General features: G+C 33.9%; 1 protein-coding gene across 1 annotated transcript in view; it reads left to right on the forward strand.

Annotated features, from left to right (window-relative positions):
• The window catches only part of GPATCH2 (G-patch domain containing 2), a 119,640-nt gene that overhangs the window by 82,553 nt on the left and 23,937 nt on the right, over positions 1-13,150 (forward strand). Inside the window, 3 exon segments of the mRNA XM_018085362.3 lie at positions 2,781-2,845; positions 5,131-5,170; positions 8,303-8,373. Coding sequence (XP_017940851.3) covers positions 2,781-2,845; positions 5,131-5,170; positions 8,303-8,373 — 176 coding nt within the window.

Consider the following 13,150-nt stretch of genomic DNA (forward strand, 5'->3'; position numbering starts at 1 on the left):
AAATCATCAAACCGTGCTTTTTCAGTTTGCCCTTAACTTGCTCCTTCTCAAAAAATTGAGAAGGTATCCACTCCCTCAGAACATAAAGACATCAGACACAGGTTAGGAGAATACGATGAGAAGGGAAAACCCACTTCAATTCCAATGTCTTTTCTCAGATGGCTCAGTCCTGGTCACCTTGACCCCCGTGGCAAAACCATCAGGGACCATCCCTGCCAGTGCTGACTCTGCAGTATCAGTTCTAGGATATTGTGTACTCATGGCTAATTTAGCATGCAAGTGTTAAAAACTAGTATGCTTGTGTATCAAAGGAGGATGTTTACTACTGTGTAAGAAGTAATGTTAATTGATGAACTGAGTTTAAAATTTAAAGCAGGCCCAGTCTGTCAGTCTTCTTAACACTCCCATCACAGCAACTCTGGTTCCCTCATACACATATGTGCACACTAGCATACATTCAATTGAAAAAAAAAAAATCTTAGTTTTGCAAACTTTCAGTGCTGTTTGTAAGTATCCAGGGGAAAGACAGTACCTGCTTTACCCCCGATTTCTTCTTGTGCACTGGGATTTTGTTGATTAACAAATGAACAGATAGATAACAACTGGGGTTTTGCATAGATAAAGAATCTGAACAGTTGAGAGGGTATTGGTTTTGATTTTGTGTCCTGCAACTTGCTGTCGTTTTCTGGAGCAATTGGCCCTTACTTCTGTGGAGATTCAGCAGATCTTTGGAGATTTTTGTAAGAGGGAGTTAGTGGATGAAGGTGAGCTCAATGGGCTCTGGTTTAGCTTTTTACACCCTAGGTAAGTTTTGCAAATAGGAATTAATTTGCACTAACACATTGTGAATCTTACAATAATCAGCAGTCAGTTTTATGCAAAGGCCTGTATATGTATGCATTATGAGTTCAGTTTTATAAATATTCTGTGTCTGCTTGGTAACTGAAGTTATCTGGGGTGCGCAGGAGAAACCTGAGCAGTGCACTTTGTGATCAGTTGTAACTGTATTCCAAGCAAGTTCATATTCTCATATAAATTAGTGGGAAAACATACTTCTGTGGTTTCTGTATTATTTTAAAACTGGCAATTTATCAGGTGAATTTTCTTGAAATTTCCATGCTTATTAAATTTCAGATTATGTATTTTGAGTAAGCTGGAAACTTAAACTTGTTTCCATAAGTATGGCTGTAGGTAAACAACCAATTTTAGTCCAGAAAATAGCTTTTGCTTCTGTCAACATGTTGTTTATTTTCTCCCTGAGATAAAAAGTTCGGTTTTCTGATATTTGTACCAAGATAAAGTCTGTAAACAAGATTAATATAGTGTGGAAAAGGTTGTCAGCAGCCCTGGCAAAGGAAATAAGTTGCCTGTACACAGAACATACTGTAAACTGAATAAAAGTGTCAGGTCCACCATGAGATAATGTGATCATGAACCTCTAACAAAGCATGACATAGGCACAGTCGGCTTTTCTTATAGCCACAGTGTAGAAAATGGATTACTATATTCCAGGGATACCCACTGGAATAGCATGAAAACCTCATTTTGAGATTAATGCAGGATATAACTCTCAAGAGCTGAGCTGCATGTTTACCTATAGTGTTAAGGTAACAGTTTAGTTATTAATCTTAAAATTTAGAAATTTCATATTAAAATACTTGCTCATATTTACAGGCCTGTCTTTGCCAATGGCCGTATCTCACTTTTATTATTAGATGAACTATGACATTTAAAAAGTAACATTTGGTCGGTGTTTTAATATTATCACATGGCTGTGTAAGGCCTCAATCAATCTAGTAAAACAACAAAATGAGGGTAAATCAGTAGGTGCTGTTCTCCCATGTAGCTACCATGATTTCCTCTACTAGAGATTTGTATGTTTGGATAGATATTTCAGATTTAAGATATTACCAATTCTTTTTAATCCCCATCAACTAGAAAAGTGACAGCACTTCATTTTTTTCTCAGTTCAGCCCCAAGTGACATCATTCTTCAGGTCAAAAAAGTAGATTTTGCTCAAATACTTTTATCGCGTGGAGCTTTCAAATTATCCAGTGAGCATTCTTTGAAAGTTTTCCGGACTTGGAGCTTCAACTGTCCTGACTTTTCTCCATTACAACACCAGATTAATAGGGATATTTTTCTTTAAAAGTTGAGCTCATTGTTCTTGTAGTAACAAGTAGACTGCTTTTATCTGCGAATCTCCTCCTTATGTACTATTGGCAAACCTGAGCCATATAAATGTATTGAGTTTTTGTGGTCTCCTTTCGAGCCTGGCAGAACATCTGACTACAGTAAAGTGTGGTAAAAATTATTTTACCTTTGCTTTCTATCCCACATCAACTTGAATTTCAAAAGGTTTGTGTTGGGATACAAAGGTTGGGAGGTGTTTTTTTTTACTAAATTTATTTCTGTATTAGCCATAAATAAGGACAGTATATTCACTATGATTTTCAAAACATCTAACTTTCATTTTTAGGAGATAAAGCATTCATGAACTTCTAAAAAAAGTAACTTAGGGCCTTGACATCTGTAAATGTCTTTTATGCCTGACATCCAATCAGAATTGCACATAAAGAATTTTGCCAAATCTTGTATAACACTTTCTGCACTCATAATTTACTTTAAAATTGCAGATATTGCTAATTGCATTTACTGCATCTATATGTTGTCTCTATTTTGTATTTAATATTTGCGATATATTCCTAATAAACAATCATTTTGTGTATATGGTGCCCCATTATTCAAAGACTTCTTTTTTCCTATGTTTTTTCCATTAGATAACACCAGGACCAGGCGGTAGCAGGAAAACGGTTCACTTGGCCCAGGATTCTCTTCACCATGAGTGAGTACCAGTGATGGGAGTTACAGTAATTTCCAAAGAAAGATACTGAATTAATTGTTTAAACATAAGTAAATAGGGAATGTAATTCAGTTTGTTTAGTTATTCTAGTATGTAATTACTGTATGCTCTTCAGGTGGCAACATTTAACAGCATTATTTATTTGTTATCTCTTTCAAATACTAGAATAAGAACACTAAATTTTCTTTTATTTTTCAAATCAGAAATTTAAAATACAGACATACATGATGAGGAAATAGTATATTTGGGGATGCATTTGTATGATCTAACTGCTACTAGACCAAGCATCCAGTTTTAAACAGAACTTGCCAAGGCAAGGATACTGCAAACATCAGATCCTTAGTAGCAACTGTTCTATGATACTAATCCACTTCTGTTTCACCCCATAACTTGATAATGTGTGTGTGAATTCAAGATGTTACGATTTCATAAGTTATTTCTACCCTTAAGTAATTCAACTGGTATTTTATGGGGTTTACTTTTGTATTTACAAGCAAATAAATAATACTGTGATTAAGTGAATGGACAAAATTGTAAAAATCAGTGTGATGTGAATATTACTTTCCCGTTACAAGAGGTCTTATTCTTTATGAAAGATTTTTAATATCTAAATATGAGATGCATTCAAATTACTTTGATGTACTTTTTCAATAGAGATGTTTTACTAATTATTTAGTCTGTAATCAACTGATTTGCCACAATCCACAAGAGTTTATGTGGACGAGTTTGCTGCTGCTCCTCCTTGAGTGTTTGCTGTTGACACTGATCAGAGACGAGACACTCATCTATGTGGAATTTAGATCTAAGCCATTATATTTCTTATCTTCATCAGCTCCTGGATGTTTGTGACCTTGTGTGTTGAGTCATCTGTAAATGTGCTGTTTTGTACTTTTCATTCCCCTGCCAACATCAAAGTTGTGTGTATATGAAATCTCCCTGTTTTCACCAGATTTTGAACTATTCAGTGCAGTTGATGAATGTTTCATGTCCAAAATATATAGTTGTCTACCTTATCTCAGGTATACTTTTAACTTCATTGCTGCCAGTCCTTTTTTCATTTCCAACTCCCTTTCCTTAATCACCTTAAAAGCAGAAAAAGGAGAAAGCAGTATGAAGGTTTTGGTGACAGCTGGTCTTTTATACAAGAATGAGAAGATTGACTGCTCATCAGCAAACTCACAAAAACTGAGTGATAAAAAGCCACAAGACTTTCAGATTTGTGACTTAAAAATAAAAGTGATTTAGACAGAACAGTTCCATGGAATCTGCATCTTCTCAGTATGCTAATTAAAGTTTAAACATCATTATGTGGCTGCTGGGGGGGGGGAATAGGATGAAACTATATTGAATGTCACTACTTCAAAAAAAGCATGACTAGGTTAAGTTTACAATCTTTGGTTGTACTTCCAGAGGAACTTACAAGTATAATAGCAGATGTTCTTTTTTGTGCAATATTGTAATGGATGAAATTATTTTATCCTTTAACCAAAACCCATTGCTTGCTTACATGAATACTATGTAGATACTATATGTAACTTGAGATCCCCCTTGGGTTTTTTCCCTTCTCATTTTCATTTTCCAAGTGTGGAGGTTTGTATAATTCTTGCTACAGCTCCATTCAGATGGTTATTCGGTTCTGTGTGATCACAGTGTGTATGTGAACCAGTATTGTGCTTTTACTGCTGTTGAGGGAAGAGGCACGTTCTCATCCCTGCATGTCAACATTTCAGTCCAAATTTTTATATCTCTGAAATAAGGCTGCTGATAGTCAAAATTCTGTAGTTGTGTGGAGATATGAAGCCACTGAATTTACAAACTTGGAATTTCTCTTTAGATTCTAACTCAGACCTCAGTTTGTGAAATACTATGTTAACAACTATCAGGTAGTCCAAAGTATGTTAAAGTCTTTTCAGCTATAATCATTAATAACTACCACTTCACTACTAAATAATAAATTACTTTTATTTATAGCACGTGCATAATAGTATTAAAATACCATCATTTATGTGTTATTTTAGCTTGTTTGACAAAATATAATTACCTATAAAGCCAGTAGCTTCTCAGAAGTGAAATCTGTGATGCGTTCTTTCAGAACTGTAACAGACTTAGAGAGTTCAATAAAAATATCCCATTAAAATAAAGCATAGCCAAAGGCTATATTTTCCTGGCAGGCAATAAAATACCCAAAAGCACGCACAGACTGGTCATATGACAGCATGTGCTTTGTTAGTTATATTGTTAAACTGTCTTTTCTTTTTCTCCCACAGTCACTGGTTTAGCCCTGGGGCTAGGAAGGAACATAGCCAGGTAAGAACTGCTTTGATCAAGAACAGTTTACTAGGGATGTATAAAGAACTTTAACTACCTCTACTCCAGAGGTAGTGGGCTAGTATTTTAAGAAATTATAAACAAAGCAGGTATAATTTCATATTTTCTTGTAAGCAAAGATATTAACAGCGGTGCATTTCCAAAATTCTCTTAATTAAAAACCTTTAATTAGTCACTTAATTTCAGTGAAGTATCTTTGAGGTTTTAAAGTTTAAATGAAAATCCTGATTTTTTTTTAATTATTTTGTCTAATTGTAGTATCTCCAAATATTGCATTTCTCAAAATGCTGAAAAGCAAAACATTTCACTCCCAAAATCAAGAAATACTTTGACAAGAGTTGGCAGGCTTCTACAGGAAGATCTTCAGTTCCATTTTTCTGCATTTCATTGGTTACAATGACCACAGCAGTAAAAAAGGAGCTGTTAAATCTCCATCATGGTGCAGATATTGGTGAAAATTACTTCATCTGCTGAGGCCCTAGAATGTAGGACTTAGGAGATCCAAGCCTAGAGATGTGGTTGAGGGAATGTGAAGATATGTTTAGCATTTGATTAGCAGCATGACACTTTAGCTTGTTTTCAGACATGGAGGAATACTTGTCTTTATGGATGGTAGTAAGATCTAAACATACTGTCCAGGACTATAAAATATGAAAATAAATCTGGTTTCATTTCATAAATTTGTAGTTCACTTCAACCATTCAGTAAAAGTAGTTGAATATGTCATTAATACATTGAAATTTAAGACAAAAGTTCTATTTTTTTAACTTGGAAAAAATCGATATCACGCAGTTGATTTCACAGAATCAACTAAGTTGGAAAAGATCTGTGCCAGTTTGCTAGTGTATTTACAAATAGATTTGAATAGATTTGAAATCTTAAAAGGAAATAAAATCTAAACAGTCTTTGGAAGGTTCATCTTAGGATGATCCATCATGAACACTTGTAGTTCCGATAAGTCATAGTTTAAATCTTTCCTGTCCCCCCCTCTTCTTCTGAACTCCAGAGCAAGCCATATTACTTACCCAAAAGTACCAGAGTCAATAAAACATGTTAGTTTTAGCTGTAGGTTGTGAACTTCTAGCATGTTGCAATATGTCAGCTGACTCACAGGTTTACATAATTCACATTTAACTCTCATTATTTTGAAATACATTTCCTAGTGAAACAAACATATAAAAAAGAACTAGGAGTTTGAGTAATTTTTTGTCAGTTGGGTTTCTAAAATATTGATTGTCTCAACAGATTAGTTAACTGAAGTTGTACTGTTTACTTCTTTAAAAGATTCTAAGCTGAAAAATATGGAAATTTCCATGATGAGAAATACATTAATGCACACCATACATACCGACACTATCCAGTCAGCACAGAGGGTGAGAAATGTCTGCTTAGCTGGTATATAATGACAAATTAATCCATTTTTCTCAGATAATAGTAGGTTTGAATTAATTTTATATTTTACGTGTTTTTTTCATCTTTCCTAAGAGCTGTGTTTCCAGAGCTTGTCTGAAGTCAACTGAATTTTTAATTTACAGATTACTAAGGAATTGTGAAGTAAAGCTAATGTAATCAATTATAGATGTATGATTGATGCCTTTTTGTTTTAAGACAGGAGAATAAAAAAATGGGAATGACATTGCAATGTAATTATGACAGTTTTGACAACCACTAAAATTCTCACTAGATTCTGAAGATCCATAGTGTATAACTGTTCTTTGCATGTGTTTACTACTTTCTGTTTTAATTAATTTTTGGAGTTGAAATTATTATGTTAGAACATGAGTAATCAGCTAACCACATTTGAAGTTTGGCAGGTGATCTTCATTTGTATGTGCTATAACTACAATTTATTTATCAACCAGAGAATGTTGATAACAATAAAACTATTCTCCTTGTCTTGACCGTGAAATAGATACACACTGTCTGACTGTTATACTCGTAAACATTGTGGCTACATTTGAATATGAATTGTAAGTGCTCTAATTCTTTGATGTTAAGAAAATTAAAAAATTAATTTGCAAAAATGTATCAGAATATATACCTTATGTATCCTTTCAGATACCCCTGCCTTTTAAAAGCACACTGCATTTGAGAACTGTATAGCTGAAATGAAGAACATTTGTTCCTTATACAACAGTTAGAAGCGTTAGAGAGTTGGGGAAAAATTGATCAATTTTATAGACTGGTGGCATTTCTCATGTACAGTATTAAAGTGTGGTTGACCAAGTCATAAAATTGATCATTTCCTAGTTTCTATAGGATTTTTAAGTGTCTTTGCTGTGAATATTAGGTCCATTTGCTCCACTTTGTTTGTAAACAGTCTTTCATTCTATTCTTTCCTCAATATATGATAAGTTTCAAGAAACATTTGTGGAGTTTTTATACTGTCCAGTTTTAATTTCTTTAGTGTAACGTTTTGGCAGTTGTTTTTTACTGTTATTGCCACTTGACTCATCTGACAAACATAATGCTGGAAAAAGACTCTTTGGGCGCTGGAGAGAGTCTGACTGAAAAGTCTTCCTTTATTTGTCTAAAAATAAATAAAGTAAATCACAGCTTGTTTCAGAAGCTGAGTCACCATTTCAGTTAAACAAATCCTCCATTATTCCTGCTTCCTTACTATTACGGGAAGCTTTAATACTGTCTTTTTGTTGATTGTGCAACTTTCAAATTACTACAGCTCCTGGGGCTTAGTAGAAGAGTTTATAACTGTTTCATAACTGCTTAGGTGCAAGTGCCAACCTGAATAGTTTTTTGTAAATTAAATGTTTTCCAGCACTTTTAGTTATACAGCTTTGAAAATTTAGATTGAAATTGTGAAATTTTACAGATAAATTAATTGTGAAATTTTGAATTGCATGGCTTTCTAATATGCTTTGAAAATGCTTTAATTTTACTTTTTCAATTATTTAGGCATTTTAAATTGGTAGATATATATTTACATACTAGCTATCATTGTAAAATTCTATTAATTTCAAAGCCATGGGTGAAAGCTATTGAGAGATTACTCAAGAGAGGAAAGAGTTGCGTTGTCAGGATAACTATTCTAAAAAGCAAATAAAAGCATTGCTTGTGAGATTGTTCTGAACATGTTTGGGGTTTTTTTGATAGCTTCAACTCTTGCGAGACAACCGATCGGAGAGAGGACACAAGAAGAACAGCTCTGTAAAAACAGCTAGCAGGTAAGTTAATGTGGCAGCTGTCATTAATACAGTTCAGGAAGTTGTTGATTTCTCAACTCTCAAATCTTTATATAAGAAGTGGCACCAATCCATTGGTGTATTGTACTAGGTCTTCTGGGGTTTTTTCATACTTTATTTTCAAGAATTTCTTTTGTTTGGCATAATCTTTGCCTTAACTATGAGTATTAGAGTTTTGTGGTGACTATATCCAACTACACTTACTAAACTTAATCTCTTTAGAACATCAGAATTAAATGGATGCCAAAGTATGGTTTGTGCTTCTGGCATGTAAGTTAAATGCTGGAAATGTATAAAATTACTATTATACATATGTGAAATCAAGAAAATAAATACTGTAACACTTAAATTCTTCCTATATTTTGACTATAAAAATTTCATTGTGAAGACTTAATAAAAGCAAATCTAATTCTATCCTCCAGCTTCTTTCCTCTCTCTCAAAAGACAAAGCATCAACGCTGAACTTACAGACACTGATCTAGGAGCCTGTTCCTAGAGGGATTTTTTTTGTGTACAGGCTACCTGCTAAATCTATTCTAGCAAATAATTATTTTAGTTCTATCATTTTTTCAAATGAGAAACTACATCAATGCTTCCCTTGCTATGCACAACACCTTACACTATTTTTATGTTGTTCTGTAAAGATGACAATGTGCTATCAAGTTACTTTTTTGAAAAAGTTGTAATGAATTTATATCATCATGTAATTCTGTGGTACCGCTCGAGAGAGTTTTCTTTCAGGCAGTTGACCTTTAGTATATATGTGCTCACCCTAAGTTTTTAATATTGCTAAATACTTCCCTTGCTGAATACCTGGAAAGGGAGACCAATACTTCTTTCAAAAATATGCACATTAAATATGAATCTGTTTCATCATATGCAAGTTCTGGTCACATACTCTAAGATACTGGTTATGGTGTGTTGGTAATTCATCTTTAGAAATTGTGGTTATCTTTGTCTAGTAAACCTTTTATATTAAACAAAATTTTTAAAATTTCTGCATAACTTTTCTGGCAAGTGCACTTGTTAAATGATATTTTAGCTCATAATTTTAGAATTAGTTGAAGTTAGATATGAATTTTCACCATAAATGGGCTATCAGACTATCAGACTACTTACATGAGAGTATAAAGTGGGTATAAAGTGAGAACTAAGAAACAGACAATATTCAAAGTCATTTTAGGATCTTTTTTTATGCCGTAGCAATATAAAACAGTTTGAGAAATTCAGAATCATAACTTAGGTGTTTGTTGTCCTGACAAGTGAAGCTCTTGGGAGGTGATTGCTACCTGCACAAGCAGTTAGAACAGAGATTTTTAAAATGGCCTTAAGTACCTGAAGTGATCTTCAACCTCTCTTCATGTCCAGTCAACAGTACCTTAATAGATTGTTATCCCAATAAATATCTGGCAGGATTGTGTAGAAATAATAGGTGGCAAACTCAAGACTGAAGATTTGCATTTTCTGAAAGATATCTGTAATATTAAAGTAAGGCTTCCATAAACTATTATTACAACATAGGTAAAGCCACAGTTCAGATGCATATTTTACTACCCTTAAAACCAGCAGGGTCTCCTGCTCACATCTCTTGGTACCATCATCTCTGTTTTCAAAGGAGTTTTTCCTCCAGGTGAATCAGGTTTTTTCAAAATAATTATTTTTGCTTTTTCAGAAAATCCTACCAGAGAAACTTGAAGAAAAATTCAAACTACTATGAAAATCATATTTTTAGTAGGCCATCTCCTGTCTTAGAATATCAAAGCATAAGTCTTATTTACAAGATGTATATTAAACAAATTTTAACATTCTTTCTATGGTTTAGCTGCTGAAAATAGTAATTTAATTTGCACAATGTGCAAACATCTTTTGTCTCAGGCCAATAGCATACTTTGTTGACTACTTTATTTCTGTAGTTCAAATGTTTTGTATCCTAATATTTTGCTTTTTACCAGAAGTTATTCCAACCAAAATAGAGATTGAATTTCAGTTACATAAAAAAAACACAACATACATAGTTCATCTCCTCACATGTTAAGTGCTGTTCCTCATTTGATTTGAGACAATTCCTCTGGTATTCTGTTCCTTACTAATGAAATTACTGTTACCTGGTGACATATGTCAGATTTACCAGTCATTAATATTGAAGACTGATTTTGTTATGACCTAGTTTTAAATTGTTAGTTCTATCAAAAGGGTTAATCTTAGTTTCACCAGCCAATGTGGAGAAGGAGCATGTTTCTACTTAACAAGGTACCTGTAGAAATTACTGGTTTAGTAATAAATAATGTTCACAGAGTTAATAAAATGGTGAACATCACCTCAGCTGGAAATGTGCATCTTCATGTGCATGTAAAAGCTTTAAGTGGAAATCTGTCATTTAGTTTTTTTACATGTGTCCAAGTACTTTGAAAAACCACTGAAGTACAATGATACCAATCAAATATCACAAGGTTGAGTTACAGAATTAAGTAAAATTATAGTAAATCTTTGATTATTTCAGTGTACTACATGCATATGCAGTTAAATCTTCTATTGAATAGAGGTGTTTACTCACAAACCAAAATCTGAAGTTTTCCTAAATGGACGCTTAATGCATGTGTTAAACTATTACAGAGGATACTTCAAGGTAATTCAGATGAGTAACCCACTTAGAAAGTAGTGGCTGTGACCTTATATTGTCTTACTCTTTGTTGCTAAATGTGGTGAGAGAACAGCAGCAGTGGATGAGTCTTGGACATTCTATAAAATTATTGTACCTGTCTAGCATACAGTCTAAATTGCTTCTATTGCAAGACTGAATTTCTGTGGTTAGAGTGTGTAGTTTTCACGTAACTGTATTTCTTGTTTGTTTGCTGTTCTGGAAGACATTTTTTCTGTTTGTCATATGTGTATGAGATGCGTACACACACACATTTTTCTATGCTTGCCTTGACTTTTCTTACCCCTTTTGGATGACTGAACACAGTTCTTGTGTCAGCGTGTAGACAATATGTAAATACCCATGTTACATTAGATCAGTGACTTGTGGAATAATTTACTCTATAAATACATCAGAAAGGTGTGGAGCTATGTAGTGGGTTGCTTGTATTAGGTTTCTTCTGTCAAAATTAATAATAATGATCTAATCCTATATAACTAACATGAACTTTTTCTAGTGGCAAGTTAATCAGATTGTAGGGAACCTTTGATATGGCTACTGATGGAGGAGATGTTAAGGAAGAGGACAGTCCTGAGCCACAACATTTAGAACCTGAATAGATTATATTAACAGTGATACAGTTCAGCATGTGATCTTCTGCATTCAAGACATTTAAATATACCTATCTATTTATGCTACCTTCACAGATAAGATTTAATCTACAAATATATAGTTTTCTCATTCATTATTTAAATTGTTAACAGTACTAAAAAATACTCTTTCAGAAGCTGCATTTTTTCCTCCTCTAGAGCCTTGAAAAAAATTCTCTGTTTATATTATCTCTCTGCATTAGGATGAGAACAGTCTCCTCCCCAATCTGCTTAAAGGTGATAGATAATTCTTCCAGCAGCTTGTTTTCATCCTCTATTCTTTTGCCAGTAAAGAAGGGTTTTTGTCTGAATTTTTAATGTGCTTCAGGCAAAGTCAGCCTGGTTAGCTCAACTCACCTATTTAAATTAAATTGGCTGGGTTTGTACAAACCATATTAGGGTGTGCTCACATGATTTCTTCCTCCAGCAGAGCTGTGGAGATGATAATCTCCAGCAGATGTGTGATAACAAATAGCTTGGGATAGTAATGTCTTCATCTGGCGCAGTTGTTAGCAGACCAAATGTCTGTCTGTAGCCCGAGGCAGTGGGCAAACAATTGAACATGATTGAGTTACGGCGAGTTAACAAGTTGCTGCTTGGCAGCCGAACTGCCTGGGCTGATCATGTGCCCATTTTCTGGCTCCCATCATGAGGTAAAATACATTTTCTTTCGTAAAATTTTACAAAGGAGTCGTACCTAAAGGAGATTTCCTATGGCTAAGACATTCCTTTGATGAGCAGTGGGGACAGCATTGAAGAGTGTTTTGCTGACCTGCTGTAACATGATTTTGAACATGTAATTGCATTGTTAAATGTATGGGGGACCTCCATCACACAGCTATCTTTCTGCCTCTTAATACATAATGAACTTATCCTCACAATACCCTTATGAAGGCAGTACTTTTATCCTCATTTGACAGAATAACCAGAATACTTAAACAACTCAATATTTTGCCTTCGGTGATAACAGTTGATGCCATAACTAGGTAATTTATGCTGTAATCTGGAAGCAACAGAATTGCAGGTTGGAAAACAGTAGACTCTGAATAAGTTGAACTTGTGTAATTATTTTCTTTACATAGTGGTCTCGTGTCATATTTCTTTTTTAGTGTGTTCCTGTTAAGTATCATGAGTTATTTCATCTACATATTTATTTTTTCTTACTGTATGGTAAGTATAATTTGACACATGCATTAATTAAGAAACTGAAAATAGTGCCCAAATTTTTACCACTTACCGATTTTTTTTTGTTGAATCTTGCTAATTCTGTGTTGGCTTTCCCCTTGCAAATGTTCCCTGAGAGACCTCTAATAGAAGAAAAAAAAATAAAGCTATTATTCCTATTCAGTTCATTCCTGGCTTGAAAGAAGGCTAAGTCATACTCATGGAAGTGATTTCAAGGTGGAGTAGAATTATACAAGTCAGGTTTCAAACAGGTAGCTGATGTTGTGTTAACACTTTAATCAATGTA

This window comes from Manacus vitellinus, unplaced genomic scaffold (genome assembly GCF_001715985.3).
Source record: "Manacus vitellinus isolate BGI_N305 unplaced genomic scaffold, ASM171598v3 scaffold_8_pilon, whole genome shotgun sequence".
In the NCBI taxonomy this organism is placed as follows: domain Eukaryota; kingdom Metazoa; phylum Chordata; class Aves; order Passeriformes; family Pipridae; genus Manacus; species Manacus vitellinus.